The 23,031-nt window shown below is 32.8% G+C and overlaps 5 protein-coding genes across 5 annotated transcripts; 4 read left to right on the top strand and 1 right to left on the bottom strand.

Moving 5' to 3' along the window:
- Positions 1-4,296: 4,296 nt before the first annotated feature.
- On the top strand, positions 4,297-6,178 carry LOC131594252 (uncharacterized). The gene has a single exon (XM_058866332.1). The coding sequence runs from the start codon at positions 4,410-4,412 to the stop codon at positions 5,787-5,789; it is 1,380 nt and encodes a 459-aa protein (XP_058722315.1). The 5' UTR covers positions 4,297-4,409; the 3' UTR covers positions 5,790-6,178.
- Positions 6,179-8,525: 2,347 nt separating this feature from the next.
- On the top strand, positions 8,526-11,281 carry LOC131594254 (thioredoxin-like 2, chloroplastic). The gene is made up of 4 exons (XM_058866334.1): positions 8,526-8,874; positions 9,275-9,454; positions 10,586-10,750; positions 10,918-11,281. The coding sequence occupies exons 1-4, from the start codon at positions 8,719-8,721 to the stop codon at positions 11,047-11,049; spliced, it is 633 nt and encodes a 210-aa protein (XP_058722317.1). The 5' UTR covers positions 8,526-8,718; the 3' UTR covers positions 11,050-11,281.
- A 107-nt stretch (positions 11,282-11,388) lies between these two features.
- On the top strand, positions 11,389-12,353 carry LOC131594255 (PRA1 family protein F2-like). Its single transcript, XM_058866335.1, has one exon. The coding sequence runs from the start codon at positions 11,748-11,750 to the stop codon at positions 12,351-12,353; it is 606 nt and encodes a 201-aa protein (XP_058722318.1). The 5' UTR covers positions 11,389-11,747.
- Positions 12,354-15,513: 3,160 nt separating this feature from the next.
- LOC131594253 (cytidine deaminase 1-like) lies at positions 15,514-16,707 on the bottom strand. Its single transcript, XM_058866333.1, has one exon. The coding sequence runs from the start codon at positions 16,613-16,615 to the stop codon at positions 15,668-15,670; it is 948 nt and encodes a 315-aa protein (XP_058722316.1). The 5' UTR covers positions 16,616-16,707; the 3' UTR covers positions 15,514-15,667.
- Positions 16,708-20,371: 3,664 nt separating this feature from the next.
- LOC131594250 (uncharacterized) lies at positions 20,372-22,928 on the top strand. The gene is made up of 8 exons (XM_058866328.1): positions 20,372-20,707; positions 20,927-20,994; positions 21,073-21,220; positions 21,316-21,396; positions 21,626-21,712; positions 22,021-22,106; positions 22,304-22,424; positions 22,730-22,928. Exons 1-8 carry the CDS (start codon positions 20,465-20,467, stop codon positions 22,805-22,807), a joined length of 912 nt encoding a protein of 303 aa, XP_058722311.1. The 5' UTR covers positions 20,372-20,464; the 3' UTR covers positions 22,808-22,928.
- Positions 22,929-23,031: the final 103 nt, after the last annotated feature.

The following is a 23,031-nucleotide window of genomic DNA, read 5'->3' as shown; positions in this document are numbered from 1 at the left end:
AAACTTTGTATCCAATAATTAGCTATCAAGAAAATGACGCTTTGCATCAACTGTAATCGGCCCGCATAAGAGATGAGTCTGGTGCTCCAATGAATAATGAGCACCAACATTCTATCTATCAATGGTTTAAATTCAATGGTGATTAATTTCTTGCTAGTCAGTGGTACGCCAAGGTATTTTATCGGCAACGTCCTATCGCAAAACCACTGCATATATCTTTTTCTCTTATTAAAATTAATTATAAAGTTTCCAAATTATTATTTTATTTAATTATTGAATCATTTGCAAGTTTGAATTTGAACAGGTGTAGCTAGACTCTGAAAAAAGTATATAACTTAAATTTTAGTTGAAAGAATTAAAATATTAAAATATAAAAAACTAATATATATTTTGTTTGTTAGATAAATGAACATCTTTGATGATCTATCTCAGGCTGAATTGCATGCATTTATATATTTTGATTTTATTATAATACCAAAGTTATAAATAATTACAAGTATTGATTTTTATTTTTATTTTATTATAATACCAAAGTTATAATAAATTACAAGTATTGATTTTTGAGGCTGAATTGCATGCATTTATATGTTTTGTCTCGGCATATGTTCAGCGGCGTCTCTATCCACCTTAAGTCATCACTCTCTTGTCCGGAAGCAATAATTTGAAGGGCTCTTGTTCTAGACCTGTCTAACGGCTAAGCAGGGTTCTATCCACCTTTGAGCCCAAGATAGTCCAACAGTAGTGGTCCAATCAGTAAGGGACGATATAAGGCATTTCTCCCTCTGCCCCTCCGCAACGTACACGTGACCAGTTGACTCGTCTGGCCAACCAGATCGCCACCAACCTCGAATTACTCTCCTCCCGCGCCAACAACTAGTTTCTCCATGCTCGGGCAGCTCACCCAGAACATCGAGTATGACCTGCCCGAAGTCACCTATTTTAGGCCTATGTCACTAGCGTCTAGCCCAAAATAGGGACGAATTGTCATGCGCTGGAGACATTACAAATACCTTGTCATTTGAGAGGGTAAGGTATTTAAATTTAACCCTAAACACTCTCGCGTATCTTTGCACCCTATTAACTTTATCATCGGAGTGCCTTGCAGGTACAACTCATCCTCCGCATCATCAACATTGTACGTGAAGTCTCTGATCCACTTCAAGTTCTGATCAACCGGTAAAATCACCTGCGTATTTTATATAAATCTATGACTTATCGACCGCTGCAGTTATGCTATATTGTCATGATGATATTCACATGAAACAATATAGAAGTCACAAAATTCATACCTTCGTTATGGACATCATATTCATTATTCAAGTCAGTCCAAACCAAATTGCTAATAGTAGAAAATACGCCAAGTTACACCCTCATCATCTGAAGACCTATACTATTATTGGGCAATATAGACATTTAGTGATGCATTTTGAAACAACAAAGCAAGTGTTGCACTTATCCAAAAAGTCAACAATATGTTGATTTATCTTATAAGATTGATAAAAATTGCCCTATTTGCTATCATGAATTCATATTAAATTTCAACTAAGAACTATAACCCAAAGAAAATCCTCCGAGAATAACAACATTTTATCGCTAGCATTAATATTAAGTACAAAATAATACAAGATGAGCCGTGATAAAGTTAGGAACCTAGATCTAAAAAGATTGTTACAATATTCACATAAATGAGTACGTAACCAACAATTAAGCTGTGCTATATTAATACAAGCAGCCTATTGACATGTTATCAATCACCTCAATTTTATAAGATTATATCATACTGCATGGTTTGATATAAATAACACTAATGTGTCTGCTTCACGCAATAAATACAGAAGAATCATTTTTTAAAATAATGTTAAATAGTAATTAGAAGAATTCTCATTTAATAAACCAAGCAATTAGACTCGAAGGTTTGGGAAATATCGAATTCGATTTCTAGTGGAAATAATACTTGGCCAAAGTCATGATTGTTGAGAATCAAGTGTGAGGAAGAAGTCCCACATTGGTTAAAAAAAGGAAAGAATGAACACTTTATAAGTGAGAGAACCCACACACCTATCACCTTAAGGTTTTAGGTGGAAATGTGGTGTGTCTCTCACAAAGGTGTGTCCCAAGTAAAGTGCTCCATCGTTGACCCCCTCGAGTTGCCTCCAACAATGATCTGTCGACGCGAACTCTGAATTACTAGGACCCCATTCCCCTAAGAAGAGAATTTGATACTTAAGTCACTAAAACAAATGTGTAAAAAATATTTTTTAAAAATATCAAATCTATATCGATTAATTTATTATTATAATATGTAAAATTAATAATTTTTTCATTTCTCCATATATGTTGTGAGTGTCACAAATGACGGTTTCATTTTTTTCTTCTTGGAGTTGAATATTTTATACTACTTTTTATGATAATGATGATATAAATTATATGAATTAATACGGTTGGTTCAGGTAGACAGACTCGCGGTAGAATTTTGAAAATCTATTATCCGAACCAATTAACATTGGATTTCATTTGTTTGGTTCGGTTTTTGTTCGAACTAAAAAAATATCCGACCCAAACACTTTGGTTTGGTTCGAATTTCAGATTGGTTCGGATTTGCCCGACCCAAACACTTTGGTTTTTTTTCTTTTGCGTATAAGAGGGTAAGCCACACTTAGCCACAAGGTAGATTCGCCCATGATGCCAATGGTTACAAACAACTGACCAAGGATCCTCTTGCACCTTACTACCATCTTGAATTTTGTTGGAATCAACATTATTTTCTCCTTCTTAGACACCATCGCCTTCCTTAGCTACCTGAGTTGCATTTTCTTCATAACGTTTCATATAGTGACCAAATTTCCCATAAGTTGAGACATAAAAAATGTAACCCTTTGTATTTTTCCTTATTGACTGTATCTCTAATCGTGAACATAGCAAGTAGTGATTTTGAGAAATCAACATCCACGCACAATCTCATATACTTGACCTATTCCCGAAGAAAAGTGTTCTTGTCCACTTTCATTGTTCTACTTACCAATAAATGTAAGAACTTCTGCATTATAACATTCAATTGGTAACCCTAAAAATCTCACTAAAACCACCACCTTCTTAATTTAATTGATATTCAAATGAAAATTGGGGTTTTATTCTCTAATAGTGAGTTAATGACCATATATTAACCAATGACCATCCATTAAAGCATGATATTGATCATCTTTATCGAAAAAAGTCACAAGAAAATAGTTGTTACTCAGATATATAATATTGATAATGTCATTTCGTACCTAAATCTATTTCAAATGAGTTTTCAAAGTCTTGTATCCAATCTTCCTGCCAAGAAGTTTAAGAATAACTCCCGATTTTCATGGTTTGACAATTCTTACACACCAAACTCATGTTCGAGACTTGTTTGAAATTTTGATCAACGCCTTTAATTCTTTTAGAACTGCACTCGAAAAGATATTATTCATCCAGCAAAATTGCATAATTTTCAACCTTAAACTTTAAGAATTGCCATGCTTACAAACTCTAGCAAAGAATTTTCATGCTTATAAGCCCTTGAAAAATAGTTAATTGGTATAAAATTGACAATAATTTGTTTTATTTTTTATTTTTTGCATTTTTTTGTATTTTTTCAAATTTGACCTTCTTTCTATTTAGCTTTTAAATTTGTATGCCCAAAAATAGATCTACTATTTCATGATAATTTTTCTCACAAATATGCACAATTATTTTATTAATTTATGATATATTTTAGATATATTTTAAGAGTTAAAAGGTAGTGCACTGACAGTGTAAAATAGTTTTACACTGTCATCCATTAGGAAATCATGAATGTGCCATGTCATTAAATTTTTTTTAAATAAAAGAATGTTTTAATTGGATGCATGGTGGTGATTGGTTGACAGTGTAAAAATATTTTACACTGTCAGTGCATGACCCCTTTTCTCATATTTTAATTAGTCTAATTTAAAACTTACTATCTTCTCTCTTAATTCTAACATGTTATCTTTTGTTTAAAAAATATTAAATATTAATAAAAATATATATTTTTTATATCATGTCATATTTATCAAATACTACTCCAGCCTAATTTACATAGTAGACTAGATACATTCATTATTCAATGAACCAAAAAAATATTTTTGCTTATAAATAAAGCCAAAGCCAGTACGTTAATTTTTAATTTTACTAAATTCTATAAATTCAATCAATTAATTTAATTTTTTTTCTCTTAAATAATTAATTTATTCATTATTTATCCCTTAACCAATCATTATTTTATGAAAATCTAATTATAGATCATAACCATTAACCAGCCATAGGAAGAGAAAAACATGAAGCTTCTTTTTTTCTTCCCTAGTTGATAAGTTGAAGCAGAATCATCATGAATCAGTATCAGTAGTAAAACAAAAAACATAATCATGGAAAGTAATAAACAACTTGAAGATGGAGAAAAACCACTCCTCAACAATTCAACTTCTTCTCACTCTCACAAACCATCTCTCATTCTCAATCTCATCTCCGCCATGTCTCTCATCACCGCCATCACCTTCGCCCTTCTCTTCTTCTCCCTCTCCCCATCCAAATCCACCACCTCAACCGCCCGTCCCCTCCGCAAACTCCCCCACCCCGTCGTCATCCTCATTTCCTCCGACGGCTTCCGTTTCGGCTACCAATTCAAAACCCTAACCCCAAACATCCACCGTCTCATCCACAACGGCACCGAAGCTCAAACCGGCCTCATCCCCGTTTTCCCAACCCTAACTTTCCCCAATCATTACTCCATCGTCACTGGCCTCTACCCTCCCCACCACGGCATCATCAACAATTTCTTCACCGATCCAATCACCGGCGATAAATTCACCATGGCAAGTCACGAATCTAAATGGTGGTTGGGTCAACCTCTTTGGGAAACCCTCGCTAACCACGGTTTAACCGCCGCTACTTACTTTTGGCCTGGCTCTGAGGTAATCAAAGGCTTGTGGACTTGTCCTGATAGATTTTGTAAACATTATAATGGTTCTGTTGATTTTGAAGATAGAGTTGATACTGTTTTGGGGTATTTTGATTTGCCACTTGATCAAATTCCTGTTTTTATGACTCTTTATTTTGAGGACCCTGATCATCAAGGTCATCAAGTTGGACCGGACGATGACGAGGTTACGGATGCTGTTTCTAGAATTGATTCTATTATTGGGAGGCTTATTAATGGGTTGGAACAAAAAGGATTTTTTGAAGATGTTACTATTATTATGGTTGGTGATCATGGTATGGTTGGTACTTGTGATCAAAAGCTTGTTTTTTTAGATGATTTAGCTCCTTGGGTTAAGATTCAACAGAGTTGGGTTCATTCGTACTCGCCGTTGCTTGCGATTTGGCCGACGGGTAATTATTCGGCGGGAGATGTCGTGGTTAAGATTAATGAAGGGTTGAGTTCAGGGAAAGTTGAAAATGGGAACAAGTTGAAGGTGTTTTTGAAGGAAGATTTGCCTCAACGGCTTCATTATGCGGAGAGTGATAGGATTCCGCCGATTATTGGATTGGTTCATGAGGGTTATAAAGTGGAGCAGAGTAGGACGGGGAAGAAAGAGTGTGGTGGTGCTCATGGTTATGATAACGCCTATTTCTCCATGAGGACTATTTTTGTCGGGCATGGTCCTCAATTTGCAAGAGGGAAGAAGATACCTTCCTTTGAGAATGTTGAGATTTATAACTTGATTACTTCTATACTCAACATAAAGGGTGCACCTAATAACGGGTCTGATGCGTTTCCAAAGTCTGTTCTTCTACCAAATGCTTAATATGAGACTCAAATTCTGGTGGTTCTGAGCTGCTTATTCTTGACAGTATGTTCCTTATTCTCTATAAGTGTACTGATGCTCAGAACTGTGAAACATGATTGAGGAGATGTTGTAAGAAGAAAAGGTATCATATCATATACCTGGATTCTTTTAGTTCTAGCCTCTAGGATTCATTAAACTACTTTCAGTATAAATTTGCTTTAACATTTTGTATCCGTTGATGGATAAAGAATAGGTGTCATGTACATGTATTCTTTTAGGATTATGTCTTGAATCATCTGTGCTGTATTAGGCCTTGCCTTTTGGTAGGAAGCAAATGATACATGAATTGTAAACTTGTATTTACAGAGTGTTATTGTTTGGTTCAATAATTTTCAGTCTAGTTTTCAGGATTGCTTGCTTTGTGTGCTTACATGAAGAAGTTGGATTTCCATGTCATTCTCATAAAATTAGTATTACCCTGAAAATGATTTTTAGAAACTTCAAACAAATGCCTACCCATAAAGTGATTTTAGTGTCAATTGTCTTGAGAAAAAACGGTTATGTCAAATGCAAATAAGAGCTAAAAGAAACAACAATTCGATCGAGTCAAATTGGTGGTTTGAACATAAAGAAGTAAACAAACTTTGAAAGAATTAAAAGACTTTATTTGGATAAGTATAAATAAATCGGTAGGATGTTTCATACATTTCCTTCAAATATATGTTTCTCGCTTATATATGGGTAATTTGAGTGTGTATTGAAGTTTACAATGATTTTGCCATCACCAAATGCTAACACTTATGAGTATTTTGAGTGTGTATTGAAGTTTACAATGATTTTGCCACCACCAAATGCTAACACTAGGATCTCTATTTATAGCATTTGTAAAAATAATTTTGAGTGTGTATTGAAGTTTACAATGATTTTGCCATCACCAAATGCTAACACTTATGTATAGGTATTTTGAGTGTGTATTGAAGTATGGGTAAAGATCCTCTAACTTTAAGGAGGGAAAGTTAGAGTGACTTTAGGCAATATTTGTATGATATTAGGAGATGGTGATATTAATTTTGGAGGGAAAAATTAGTGAGAGAAAGTATATCAAGTGAGAGATAGAGAGAAAGTTAGGAAAAGGTAGAGAAGGGGAAGTTAGAGGATCCATGCCCATTGAAGTATACAATGATTTTGCCACCACCAAATGCTAACACTAGGATCTCTATTTATAGCATTTGTAAAAATAATTGTCTTCAACGTTCAGTTAACTTCCACTCGACAACTTCCACTCGACACGTTATACTTGCATGTTTCACTTGTCTTCGATTGATTTTCACGTGTCTCTGGCGCATCTAGATAAGATAAAAAAAATAGTTACTTGATTTAATTTTGAAATTGCCTCAGTCGAATCTCTTTCGATCCCTCGAACTAGCCATATTCAAACTTTTGGAAATTTTGCCAAGTCTCTGATGAAAAATCTCAGCAAGTCGAACATTGAACACTTTGCTTTAAACTTGCCTCTGATCGAAAAATATAAAACATTATTTTATGCTTGTGCAGAAGTTTCGACCACTTCTTCTCATTGAGTTACCTGGTAAATTTTTTTGGCTAACATAGGGATGAAAAAAATCCGTACTCATTGGTACCCACGGAGAAAATCAGTCTCAGGCACGAGTTGGATAGCTTAATGTGTATCTCCGGGTAAAATAAATAAATATTTAGTTACTCGTTTCTTTATGGACACAAATACGAATTTGATGGTACATATACACATGAATATCCGTATCGGTTAATTATTAGCAAAATTATTTAAATATTAATTTATTTAATCTAAAAATATTATTATTATTCTTATTATTATTATTATTATCATTCTTAGTATTATTGTTATTTTTTTAAATATGAAACTATTATTATTATTATTAGAATTTAATTGAAATACACGGATGGTGTAAATTTTTTTTACATCGTCAGTGAATCACAACCGTTAATTTGTTGGAAGTGTTTGACTTTTATTTTAATTTCTTTTAAAGTAATGTAATTGAGTGGTTGTGATGCATTGATAGTGTAAAATTTTTTACATTATTATTATTATTATTTTCTTGAATATGAAACTATTATTATTTTGTATTCTACAATAGTATAATTATTTGATAAAAAAAAATGTGATTTATTTTTGTCATTATTATTATGGGTTAAATTTGAAACAATTTTTTTAAAGGGATAAAAAATTAGTTAATTATATTATTTTTATAAAAAATTCAAATAATAATATTCATAGATATTTATAAATATCCCTAAATATCTAAAAATCTAAAGATATCCGTCTCGCGGATATTTGCACGGACATGTGATAGATACATATATATCATATTTATTGTACAGGGCGAGGATATCATATTTACTAAATAGGACAAGTAAAATAGAACTAATATTCGTGCTAATGGTTCCCAATCCCATATATAGGGATAGGATCAAATGACACTAAGGTGTCAAAGTTTAGCTTGACCCCAAATCTCAACCGTTAATATTATTCGATCAAATGATATTATAAATAGCTTAATTTTAAGAAGAAAAAAAATAGATTATATATATATATTAATTAATATTGTATTTAATCAATTTTTTTAACTGTTGATGTTGAGATTGAGTTTCAAATTAAACTTTTGACATCATAGAAAAAATTGATAATGAGAGGCATCACAAAGAAAATGAGAGGTTTTGGTAAAACAAAATTAGGCCAAAAAGAAGCAATAAATTGAGAAGAAGAAAAAAATCTATCTTGTTTTACTTCCTTTCTTTTCTCCTCAAACTCAACCTATCCACTCAATTCAAACACACTTCTTCTCTCATCATCTCATCTCATCTCATGTGCCATCAAATTCAATCTTGTTCCTCTTCCTAGCATATCATAGTATATCACTATTACTCTCTTTACTTGTCTTGTGTATAAATGGCACATGTTCATACTATTCGATTACAGTTTCAATCTCTTCGACTTCCATCTCCTTCTTTCTTCACTACTCTCCCGCCGCTTCCACCTAAGAGCCTTTTCTCTCTGCCACCGCCCTCTCATTTCAAATCCAGAAAACAATTGCTTCCTTTCAAGGTACTAACCCCCTTTTTCTATTATTACACAATTGGGTCAGAAATTATGTAACTTTATGCCACCCCTTGTTTTAATTTTGCTCTAATTACACTTTCATAACACATTTCAATCTTGGGTAGGAAGATTAAGATAAACCCTTTTTTTTATTGAAATATTTTGTTCACATTTATGTGTATATCAATGCTAATTGATTAATTTTCCTTTGCATTTTCATTAATTACAAGTTTATGTGTGAAATAAGTTAATAATTTTGGAAAAAATTGGTTATAGTTGGTTATAGTAAACAAACAAACACATGAGTAAATGAGCATACTTTTGTGTTACTATGTTCTTGACTGTTAGGTTAATAATCAATTATACCTCTGTTTTGTTCTGACAGTTTTTGTTGGTTTTTACTCAGGTATGTGCAGCTGTTGGAGAAAATGGTCAGCCAAAATGGTGGGAAAAGAATGCATCAAACATGATTGACATTCACTCCACACAAGACTTTCTGAATGCTTTGAGTCAAGCTGGGGATAGACTAGTTATTGTTGAATTTTATGGGACATGGTGTGCTTCTTGCCGAGCGTTATTCCCCAAGGTTCTCTTTCACTCATTTACTTTTTCGATGTCTTCTATTGTACTCTACTTCCATTAATGGGTAAATAACTGGCATGTAATTGGTTGGGTCGTTCGTTGAATGTGATCAACACGAGTCAAAGGTTATGCCTTGGTTCTAGGGGTGATACTAATCTTTAAGTCTAAGTATTGATTTTTCTTTCCCTTACAAATTAAAATCTTTGAATTACAATTCACATCACACAAGTATTGGATGAATCTTTCCATGGATATCAATCAGTTTAAAAGTATATGACCTGTTTGATTTTCATTTCTTGGTTTTCATCCATGATTAAAGACTATATACTACAGGATCCCAACTATACGATTCATGTTGATGATTTAGTATTAGGCTTTGGTGCTTACTTCACGAGTTTTATATGATATGAAAATAGTGCTCAAGCTGAAGAGAAAATTTTATCGAACACAAATATAAATTAAGTGTAGCAGAGAAGAGGATGTTGCATTCGATGTGTGGTAAGACTACACATGATGAGATTAGAAATGACAACATTAAAGAGTGAGTTGACGTAGCACTTATAGTATAAATAATGGTGGAAACTAGGCATAAGTGGTTTGAGCTTGTATAAAGGAAACCTATGGATCGTGTAGTAAGAGGGGTAGATCAAATGAAGGGTAGTCAAATTACTAGAGGCAGCAAAAAGACTTAGAAAAGTTATAAAAAATATATGTATAGATTAATGAGTTGGATAGAAATATGTTTTTTTATGAAGAGCTAAATGAATATTAATACAGCACCACTAAGCACACCACATCCGAATACAATAGAGACAAGACAAGGGCCTTAGAAACCACCAAACTAAAAACAAACACCTGAATTTTCCTCTTGATGAAGAAAAGCAAAACCGAAAGCTCCCATTATTCACTCGAACAAATAAATGACGAGTCCATCAATGATTAACATCATAGGCAAAGATTTTATCATTATATTTGAGCCAAATCCTCATCGTTTTATGATATAAGTATGTTATATGATAGAACGTCATTTTATCCAGGTAGCTGACCCAACTTATTAGGATGAGCCTTGGTGTTGCTGATGAAATTATGCTATAGCTTTACTGTATCTGATATCATTTTTTAATGGCTATGGCAGCTATGCAGAACAGCTGAAGAAAACCCAGAGATTGTTTTTTTGAAAGTAAATTTTGATGAGAATAAGCCAATGTGCAAAAGCCTGAATGTTAAAGTACTTCCTTACTTCCACTTTTATAGAGGGGCGGAGGGGCAGCTCGAATCATTTTCATGTTCACTTGCCAAGGTAATTATTTTTTAAAGTTCTGATCATGCTAATATTCACGATACTTCTGTTTTCTGTATTGGCATACTGCATATTCTTAGACCGTAGAATTAAATTATACAGAAATTGACGACTGCAAGAAGATAATGATAACAATAGGCTAATAATGGTTCTTTTGAAAATTACAGTTTCAAAAAATAAAGGATGCCATCTTGACACATAACACAGCTCGATGCAGCATCGGTCCTCCTAAGGGAATCGGTGATTTGGTTCTTGAATCGTCCTCTGCTCCCAAGGATAAACCAGCAGAATCTGCTTGATAATCATAATACCTCCATCCATGAACCTGTAGCTTATAAGTTTGCCTCCCTAATTGTAATTCCATTGAAACTTGGAAGCTGCGGTCGACAAAGAGTTATGATATGTAATCTGTATATCTCTACACTTGTATTTTTTTGATCTGTTTTATTCTTAATCATTCATTAGCTGATTGTAATCAAGCACGCAAAAATGACATGTTAGGTGTTAAGTTGTAGTTACTTGAAAATTTTATGTATCTGTAAGCTAAAAACCTTCTTGATTCTTTTGCTTATTCAGTAGACTAGCAAATAATTTATTAATTTTACTCTTAATTATTATTTCTGCTATTATGTTATGGAAACTATGTCATTGATTCTATTTGATTTAGAAATAAAAACATTTTTTATATTTTCTAAAATTTGTTTTAATTTTATTTGTTAACAATGAGATCTACAAGCATCACAAAACACAAGAATTTGTCCTAAAAAACCGTAGAGATCCACAACATTTGGGTTTGTTAAGGATATTCTAACATCAATGGTTGAAACAACAATCATATTGAGTCATAGGAAATGTTTTTTTTTTTCATTAAAAAATGTAACATTATCTTTTTACTCAGTCAAACATTCTCACACCAAAGAGAAAGTAACAACCAAATTATCTTCAGTTTGGATCATTCCTTGTTCTCTCCACCTTTCTCTCAATAACAAAGAGGAAGATGACGACCTACGGAACAATCTTGGAAGACGTAGAAATTCCATCGAATACAAACCTACTTTACGTTTCAGAGGCGAAAGAGCGAATCCAGGCCGGTCTAGGCGTAACAAGACCATGGAAAGAAATGATCCAACCATCTCGATTCAAACTCCCATCTTCTTTCTTCGACACACTTCAAAGAATCAACACGAACGCCAGGCATTTCCGTGCAAATTACGTTATCATCATATTGTTCATTCTTTTCCTTAGCTTATTAGGAAACCCTACATCATTGATCATATCAATTGCGATGATGATTGGATGGTTGTACTTGTATTTCTTAAGAGTTACACCTTTGGTGATTTTTGGGTATCAAATTGATGAGAGATTGGTGGTAATATCCTTGTTGTTGATCACCATTGGTTTGCTTGTTCTAACAGATGTAACACATAATGTGATAGTTGGTATGTGTGTTGCTCTAGGTGTTGTGTTGATCCATGCTGTATTGAGAGAAACTGAAGATCTTTTCACATTGGATGAAGAAGTAAGAATTGTAAGAGGTGTTAGAGAAGTTATCAAAGTCCCTCTTAGACAACCTGGTTCATCTTCTTTTACTTTGCCTCCTTAGAAAAATTAGTTAGAAATTCATTTTTCACACTAAATAGAATCAACATGAAATTTATATTTCATTTCTTGTAATACAATACATATTTATCATTCAATAGATTGATTTTGTTATCATTGATTTTTCTACACTTAATCCCACAATTTAGTCTCCTGTTGCAATATATAGAACTTGTTTTTTACATTCATAGTGTCTAAAACATGAACTCAATTACCCTTTGTGGTGATCCAAATTCTATTCCACACAATGCAATTTGCATGTATATATTAATGTTCTTTATAAAGTAAGTTGCTTGAACAAGTAGGATAAGAAATTGTTGCAACAATGACATCATCAATGGGTAAGAATTGTTGCAGTAATGAGATCATCATTCGGATTTGCAGACCGTCACTGCCCGACCACCTCCGCCGAACCACCTACCAGTGGTTTCAATGTCTTTTGCGAAACTTCTGTTTTTAAGATTTTAAGGCATACTTCAAAAATCTCCTTAACTTGAAAACATGGTGATCTCAATTTACCCATCAAATTTCTTGCTGCCAATTCAACATATATTAAACAATTTTTATCAAGTCCAAATCCTTTTAGAACCATGATCTTTCCACTTATATTCACTTTCTCCCAACCACATTTTTTCTTGCTTTAGTATTCTAACAATTTTACAAGTATGGTTCTTCAACCATCTTTAATTCCACTTGCATTAGAATGCCTCTCAAAAGGTCCATGTCTGAGTTTTACAACCCTTCAGTCAAATTTTAAACATAAAACTCAAGACCAGCAGTATCGTCTCTATGAGATTGTACAATCTCTATCTTAACCATATCATGAGTCAAATGATTATAAAAGGCCTCTGTAATCTTTTCCTCGCTACTACTTGTATCCGGGGTAGTATATTCCACCTTAAACTAAGTGTTCACCGCTATAGTTTCTAAAAGTTTCATTTATAGGTTTTTACTTTTTTTCTTATGGCGAGACTCACTGAAAGTAGGACATATGCGCTTGATGACTTTTAATTTTTTAGGTTTCACTCTCAACAACTCATAATCATTCATACTTATTGGATATTCATTGAACACATAATCCACAACTTTACCTTCAAGCTAAATTGACTTGATTTTATCAATCAGAAAAGTTCATACGACCTTTAAAATAGAATAGGTTATACTTTTCCTACTCCAAACCTCCCTAAGTGTTTAGAAGCCTATTCATGTAAATAAATACCTGCTGATTAGGTAAGCTTCTTAGACATCAAACTTACCCCAAAAACTCGCGGCCAAATGTATTTTTATTCTTTATCTTTTGCAAAACTCATTAAAGTGTTTTGAAACAACTCTCAGGCATTCGCCATGCCTTGACCATAAATCTCATAGCTTGTTGTTTTCATGAAAGTCTTCACTAGATGATGATGAATGAAAGACTTGATCATATACAATGATTCAAGTTTGGCCCACATTGATGCTACATTCTTCTCCCTAAAGACTTTCCTTAAACCTTTATCACCGAGGCACTAGATAATAGCATTGTTGGCCTTATCCACCAGCTCAGTCTTCTCTGCTTGTGTTAGGCATCCGGTCATCGATGTCTCATTCTCCAATGCTTTAATACACTTCTCTAGAATTATAATTACTTGCATATTGACTTTTCACAACTGAAAATCGTTGTATCTGAAAATTTTCTCAATCTCCCATTTAGAACCCATGGTGCTCACTTGTAAACATAATCCATTTGCCCCCAGCGCGCCTAATTTGTTGTGAAATTGAAAGGTTTAATGACAAAAAAATATTAGTGTGTGGGGCCAAAGAAAAATGAAAACCAAAATAAATAGCCTTCAACAAAAATAACTTTTTTTTAATATGACAATAACTTGACTTGACAGAAGCAGATAAAAGACAAGGAACATAATCACTTATTTATAACTGCCAAAACTCAAGTGATACTTAACAGACGCAAAAAAAACAACTCATTAATAAACTGATCCACAAAATGAAACAATAAAAATCGATACAGGAAAATTAACTGGACCAAATCTAATACTTGACAAACCTGAATTACTCATCAAAATCGACCAGACCATCAGTCACCACTCACCAGTCCTCTATTGGCAATGTTCACTTGACCACCATTCATCAGTGTCGCTGTCAGACTTGCTGACCGCTGTCGAAGTCGCAGATTGTCGTTGTCAGCCACCTCCACTGAAATGCATACCTACAATTTTGATGCCTTCTACAAACGCCTTTACTGCTTTGTCTTCGGACTTTGTGATTTCGTGATTTCTATGGTCACTAAATAAATTTATATTCTCTTCATCATGTAAGATTGTAAGACATACTCAAACAAAACTTAAATATTAATCTTAATAGTTGAGTGTGATCTTAATTTTAACAAAAATTAAACATTAAAATTTTAACAAAATCATGATGTTAGTGAGAACGTAATTTTGCCAATGTCACTATCAATTTAAACATATATAACTCAACTAATATTTACTAATAAAGTTAAATGAGTTAAAATTATTGATTCAGGATTCAACCTCCTATAACACCAATTTTTTTAAAAATATTTTCTCTATACTAACGTAAACAACTATTGATATTTATAAATAAATACAAATATACACATAAATTTCATTTGTGATAATAATTGACCTATCGTAACAATAGTTGGCCTAGAATTATCTGTGGTGTTTGGTATACTAGAAATTTTTAATATCTTAGACAAGATTAGAGTTACAATAAGACACTCAATCAAAGTATATGGACTACATTTGTCATTGAGGTTCTTATAGTGGAATTCATTTTTGCTTAACGTATACATACATATCCAAACATAGTAACCTAAAAAGATGAATAAGAATCTTGAACCTCACCACGTCATTCTTCGCAAGACACTAATTGGTGTGAGAGAAGAAATAAAAAGAGACGTGGTCCAAAAAAGTACTAATGCCATGTATTTTTATGACACTCATATCAGCTATTTCCAAAAGTAATTATAAAAAGCCTTTTAAAATGGATGGCACCCATGCTTCTTTTACGCTGGATAAACATACATTCAATTGATTTCAATTTTAATTTATTTTTCAACTCATTTTTATATTAATATAAATAAACATAAATAGTTCTATATTTAAAAGCTTCTTATTTTATAAAAAAAATATTGGCACCATAAAGACAAAAAAGTGAATAATATCATATACTATCATTTATGATTATTAATATTACTATAGTACACCATATTATCCATAACTTCTCATTTTGTTTTGCAATATTCAACAACCATACAGATCCACTCAAATAATTAAATAAAAACAATAATAAAATCAATTATTTATTATTAGAAATGCAAAGGAACATGTTGAAGCCGCACTGCGGTGCGATTGAACTCAGCAACAACCTCGCCGTACTTTCCTGCTTCACCACCGCATCGTCTTTCTCAACCAACACCGCTTCCACTAATTCACCGTACTCCGCCGAACCATCTCCGGCGGAGGCACCGGCAATGAAACCTATAATAGCAGTCTGTACCGGCCCCAAACTAGGGTTATAAGCAGCAGATTCCATGTAAGAGCCTTTGTAAACATTACCGCGCGAATCCAATAACGCTACGCCGGAAGGTGATTCACTGTACGGCGCGTGAGATTCATTCGCTGCTTCAAGTGCCGCAATCTTCAACTTCGAAATCGAGATCGAGATCGAAGATTGAATAATATTACTATTATTGTTGTTGTTATTATTATTATTACTATAAACGTTGGATCCGGTATCGAGAAACGACAAATCGTTATTACGAGGCTCCAAGAGAAGAGGAACGTGTTTAGGAAGAAGATCGTGAGGACCGAAAGGATGAGAGAGAAACTCTGATAGCGATGTGAATTCAGATTTGGATTCAGATTCAGATGTTATGAGAAGTGGAATATCGGAGGCGCCGCGGATTTCTTGGAGGAACTGACGGCAATGGCCACAAGGTGCGGCGGAGACGGCGAGATATTGAAGCTGAGTTTCTTTGTTTTGGGAGAGATTTGTTAAGAGAAACTGTTCAGCGTGGATGGTGTGATGGAAAGGAAGGCCGGGAAATTCGACGTTGACGCCGATGAAGATTCGGCCGGAGATTCCGACTCCGACGGCTGCTACGTGGAATTTGGAGATGGGGACACGGGCTAAAGGTTGGGCCGATTTGACGATGGTTGGAAGTAGTTGGGTTAGGGTTAGGCCCGTTGATAGGCCCATCGATTTTGCATCTGATGCTTCTATTATGAATCTGGGTTTCTCCATTTTTTTTTTCACACTTTTTTTAAAATTATTTTTATTTAAAAGCTTTGAGGAAGTGTGTGCGAGGGAGAAAGAGCAGGGTAGGGGAAGATGAATGTTGATTTTGTTGCTAATTTATAGACGGGATGAAGAGGCAATATGCCAGCTATTACTACTACTACCAATAATTTGAGTTTTTTATTTCTATATTTTTTTAATGCATTTAAATTTTGTTAAAAAAGATCTGGTTCGATTCCACGCAATTGTAATTGTGATTAGAAGAAAATTAAAACTACTTAATATCAAAATTGACATTCGAATCGGATTAGTCGATCTAATGGACCAGATAATAGAGGCGAAAACAAAAAGAAATTTTAATTTTGTTTGGTACATTGCATTTGCAGCTATGGTGTAATTCTAATTGTTATGGATTTGTATTTGGAGTCATTTGATTTATAATGTCATTTTCTACGTGACTTGTAATTTTGTCTCACAAGACAAAAAGATATGTGAGTGAAGGATAAACTAAACTTTGTGGGACACAAACTGAACACCAATAATTGAAAAATGTCATATAGATGTGTTTGGAATTGGGATATTCAAGGGTGCTAGTGACTTTTCCCCAGCTATCTCTGCACACAGCTATCTGATAATAACTATTAATTATTAAGTTTAAACTCATATTTCAATCCTATCTTTTATAATAATAAATAAAGTTTTTGTTTTCAAATTTTAAAAATCGTTTTTCTTTTTGGTATTTTCACTCGTTCCATTTTGGAGTATTTATTCTTTTATGTTTGGGTTTCCTGTCATTTTATTATTTTGAATTGTGGTAACATGTCACTCTTAGCTCAACCCAATGTGAACTGTTTAGATCCATAGTTTAATTTCTTAATTCATCATTTGAGATCTAGATCACAAATTCATGAGTTTGGTCAAAGCCGGATATATACGGTGAGATAAAAATTGGAGGTTATTTGAGTAGGATGATCTCTCGTGAAAACATAATATATAAATATGGGACTGCCTATACCTTTATACAACTTGTAAGAATGTTGAGAAGTAAAGCGTAAAGCAAGTAACCAATTATTCAAGAGGAGATACTCCTAAATCATTGTCACGGTGAAAAATTATATCTCTAAGGATTTATTTGAAAATTGCTTTTTGGAGAAAAAGATTTCAGATGATTGTGTTTATATTTTCAAGTGTGTTTGAGATTTTTAAAAATTTTAAAAAATAACATATTTTTATATTTTAATGTAATTTTTTTTTTAATTTTTTTTTTAAAATATCAAACATATTTTAAATTATAGATGCAACTCTCCAAAATCCTCTAAACAACTACCCAATAGTCCCAAAGTATTTAATAAGAATTTTGGTACTCACTTTGGGGCCACGATCAAGTTATTTACCTATACTTCACAAAATTTATAAATATGATACGAGCTTAAACTTTATCAAAAGAAAATGATAATCTTTTATCATAATTTTGTTGACTTTTTTGTATGTCAAGTTACCATATTAAAGTAGTAATTAAAATAGTTAGCATTAAAATCTATTTTTTAATTCTTTGAATAATTAATATATTAGGTCTATATAGATCAAATATATTAATTATTCAATTAATCTAAAAAGTGAATTTTTTTTTTATAATATAGAACAATGGGAGTAGTAGTTATTAATTAAAATAGTTTGTTTAATTAGTAAGTCAATTAAAGTGATTAGCATTACTTGGTTTCATAATTTTGATGAGTCACACCCAGGGGCGGATTTAGGTTGAGGCAACGTGTGGCTATAGCCACATCAATTTTTTTAAATTTTTTTCATATTTATATATTATATAATATTTTTAAATTAAAAATAAAATATTAACTTAACTATTTTTTCTTTAACTTTTTTCTTTTACAATTTTATAATTTTTCTCCCCCTCAAACTTCACCATCAGTATTTTAAAAATTAAACCGGTCATTAAAACGGAGAAATTACTGTATCACTGGTTGAACTGCATTATTAAATGTGATTAATTACATAATTCAGTCAAATAAAACAACATCTATAATAAAATTATATAGTTAATAAATTCGTCGAACCAAATGACCTTTCTCAGACTTTAAAAAATTCAAAAATTTAAAATTTATAAATTTATTTTTTAAATTTAAATTTTAAATATAGTTATCACACACAATAAAATAGTACAAAATACAAAATAATATAATAAAATATTGCAATGTCTAATAAATTTAATTGCAATGGAAAAAAATTATCCTAAATAAATTTTGCACAACGTCTATTTATATTTTAATTTTATTTTTAAAAAAAATTATTAAAACGATGTCATTTTGTCTGAGAAAAAAAGTAAGCATTTAAACGGTCAGTTTTTTAAAATGGCAGGTTTTCCATTTTTTTACCAGTTTTGACCGGAAATTTTTTAAAACTATTGATTTTTTTTGTTTTTACCGGACTTGACCGCCAGTTTAAATTGGCAAATTTTCATAATAATTTAAGTCACATTTTCATGTTTAGCCACACCAATATATAATGTCTGGATCCGTCCTTGGTCACACCTCTCTTTTTGTTAGAAATTAGTTCGAAGATGCACTTCTGTATTCACCCTATAGACACTCCATCCAATCCTAACCAAGATACTTTTGTTTTGACACAATTTTGTCCGGAGATACATCTCCGTCTAAAAATAAGAATATATACTTTCGTATTCACTCTATAGGTACTAAATTTTTTGCCATTTTTTTAGAAATACACTGAAGCAATAAAACATAAACCATGTATTATAATTATACTATCATAATAAATTTTTTTTATAAATCAAATCACACATTTATCTAATAAGATGAAAAATCATATATAAATGAATCAATTGTAAATCCATAAGACAGTCAAAAGAACAAAGTAACAAACAAAAATACTATCCATAATCAATACAAAGTAGAAAAAAAAATCAAACCCAGATGAAACACATTGAAAATCATAAAAAAACAACGCAAACAAACAAAATATGGAAATGCACTTCTGTATTTATGGAAAAATCAAATTCCCAACAAATACGAAAGTGCATTTACGTATTAACCTGGAACTCACAAAAACGCAAATGGCAGAAATGCATGGAAACCAAACATGCTCAAAACGCATTGCTATTCTAAACTACCTATCAAACATATTACTCAATTATACTACCAATATATTGATGTATATTACACAATCTAATGCTGAATTTCTATGAATGCATGTATAGAGAAATCAAATGAGAAAAATTTGGATTCAAAAACTTGCAAAATGTGAATTTGATGATTAGCACTTCAATTGATTGGATGTTGAGAGTAGAAACTTGAAAGTGAGTTGCGAGAGTTTGAGAGAGTATGCTGAAAAATGAGGTGGGAAGGGTCTCGGTGTTTATTGATTAGAAACTCGTTCGAAGATGCATTTTCATAAGTTATACAGAGATCCATTTCCGTAATAATTTTAGACAAAATTAGAATCTGGCTCATTCATGAATAAATTGTGTGTGACTCAGTTGCGTCCAAAAATACATTTTTCGTATTTCTGAAGTAGTTTTAGTTTTTACTAGGGTGGAAAAGGTAACCCTTAAATAAATTGGAATAGTGGTATATAAGGATCCGTCTAACTCTGCTTCAGCCACAAAGCCCAATATTAATGACTAGGAAAAAGAGGTGCAAATAGCAATAGGACGAAGAGAGGATAAGAAGCCACGTAATGTGCATGTAAATCACTCATTCATGCATGTCCGAGAATAATCCAACGGTCACAATGTTAACATGTTCATAGACTAAACTACATTTTTCGTTAGCAAAAAAAAGTAACAGTAGCAGCAGAATAATGTCCTGCTGATTTAGAAGAATGATGACCAATTTTGTTGGAATAAGGTTACCAGTTGTGTCCTGTTACTGTTCTCGTAATGTTGCTGTTGTCGCTTCCTCTTCTTCTCTATCAAACCGGACATTTAAGAATGCTCCTCGCCGCATGTTATTAGGCTTAGGAGCATCTTCATTCTTGTCTCACGTTATAACCAACATGTCTACTTCTGGTGTCAAATCCTTCATTGCATCCGCCAGCATAAGCTCTGGCCCCTCCGTCGATCAGGTTTCTCATCATTCCCCGCAATGAAATATATGAAAAGTTGATGTATCTAGTTCAAAACTAATACCAGATACATCAACTTTCCGGTTTAGAGTTTAGGATTTAGGATATAGACGAATATGAAGTAATATTATATATTCATATTCCCTTCATTGCATAATTGAACTTTCTACTTGTTGTTTGGAATTTGATGAGAATTCAATCATATTTGTGTTCTTGTAGATACTGAAGAATGTTGAATGGCCAGAGCAATTTCCCTTTAAGGAGGAGGATTTCCAGAGATATGATGAGTAAGTTCAAATCAAACCCTAATTTCCCTTTAATTTTTGTTAGTATAGTATGTAATATCAGAGAATTTTCCCTATTAGGTCATCAGATTCTACATTCTATGAAGCACCTCGATTCGTAACTCACATTGATGATCCTGCAATTGCTGCTTTAACTAAGTATTACTCCAAGGTTTTTCCACCTAGCAACACTCCTGGAGTAAGCATTTTGGATATATGTAGCAGTTGGGTAAGAGATTCAGTATTGTTACTCATTTTCTTTCTTTTCTCTGGCATTGCATATACACATATTGTCATAATTCATAAATTTTCACTTTGCATTAGGTCAGCCATTTTCCACCTGGATACAAGCAAGAACGTGTCGTAGGATTAGGCATGAATGAAGAAGAATTGAAGAGGAACCCGGTAAGAAAAACCTAATTAACTTTAGAACTGAATTAGGTACCCTAAGATTATTCTACTAGATTGGTTTTTCATTCATGTTCAATTTTTCCATAACATGAATATTATCTAGCCGAAACTTAAATTCAATTGTAAAACAATGACTCGGTTACATCTCAAGATTCTGAATGTTCATTTTTATCTGCTAGAGAAACATTACCTTACTGATAGAAGTTGTTGCTTGCTGCTGTAGGTTCTCACGGAGTATGCCGTACAAGACTTAAATGTGAACCCTAAACTCCCATTTGAAGATAACTCGTTCGACGTCATCACTAATGTGGTAAAAATACTTCTTCATAAGTTTTAAATTTGGTGCTGGAAACTACTGCAAGTGATGCATGTATTGTATGATGAGTATTTTTGCAGTAGTTTCTTTGAATTTCATTTATCTGTTAATCAATTTTTATATATGTTAATCTTGTTTGTAATTATAGTTTAGGATTCAGTAATTATTGTTGAGTTTTGCATTATTTCATGAGAAATTCTGGTAACAACATTACTAAATATCGATGATACCAATGCAATTATACACAAGCTAACTCAAATCAAAGCACTATTAACTATTTGAGAATTGAATATGCCCTGCAGGTCAGTGTTGATTACCTTACAAAGCCTCTTGATATTTTCAAGGAGATGAGCAGGATACTCAAACCAGGTGGATTGGCCATAATGAGGTAACAATTTTGTCAGCTATCATTTTGGAATTACTTCATAATGCAGACAAATCTTCTCTGTTTCATATAATTGCATTAAAACAAGCACTTCATCTTTTCATTGATACCATTTATCTGCTTTACAATGTTATATCTATTATTGGTCTTGTACCTCTTATGGTCTATTCAACTACGGATGAATTCGTTGATGATTTCAGCTTTTCAAACCGATGCTTCTGGACAAAAGCCATTTCTATATGGACATCAACTGGCGATGCTGATCACGTTATGATTGTTGGGTCCTATTTTCATTACGCAGGAGGATTTGAACCTCCTCAGGTAATTCCCTAACTGATATTTTCCCATTTTGTTTTGACAAGCTTCAAGTGTCATGCGTTTTTAAGCTCCTCTTTCTAAAATCTTACTACCTCGCTCCCTTGTTGCATATCTTAGTTAGCCATTTGTGATGCATCCATATTGTTATAATTCATGTAGGGAAACTTGTAATGATAATGCGTCACATGATTTTCTTTTACTAGTCATGAAACAAATACGAAACTCTCTGCAATGTTGTTTATGATGTGATCATGTGATAGTGTTACCAGTGTTGAGGCCAGTGTCCTTTTTCTTTTCCTTCTCTGTAGGCTGTGGATATATCTCCAAATCCTGGACGCACGGATCCGATGTACATTGTGTACTCAAGGAAGCTTTCTGCCGCTTAAAAGAAATATGAAATCAGAATTCATAGCAGCGTATTTACGTATCAGCAGCAACTGTGATGGGGAATTCGTCGTATTGTATGTCAATGATTTATTTTAATGTTATAGCATTGTTTCTTGTGCATTATTCCCTTCATGCCAATTTCCTCGACCATCAAATACATTATTTTCTTGTCCTTGGTGTCATTTCATGTCACTATATGCAGTATATAAATAATTTATTGCGT

The sequence above is a fragment of the Vicia villosa genome, linkage group LG4, assembly GCF_029867415.1.
Source record: "Vicia villosa cultivar HV-30 ecotype Madison, WI linkage group LG4, Vvil1.0, whole genome shotgun sequence".
Lineage (NCBI taxonomy): Eukaryota > Viridiplantae > Streptophyta > Magnoliopsida > Fabales > Fabaceae > Vicia > Vicia villosa.
The sequence above is the reverse complement of the archived record's forward strand: the minus strand, read 5'-3'. Positions and strand labels throughout refer to the sequence as shown.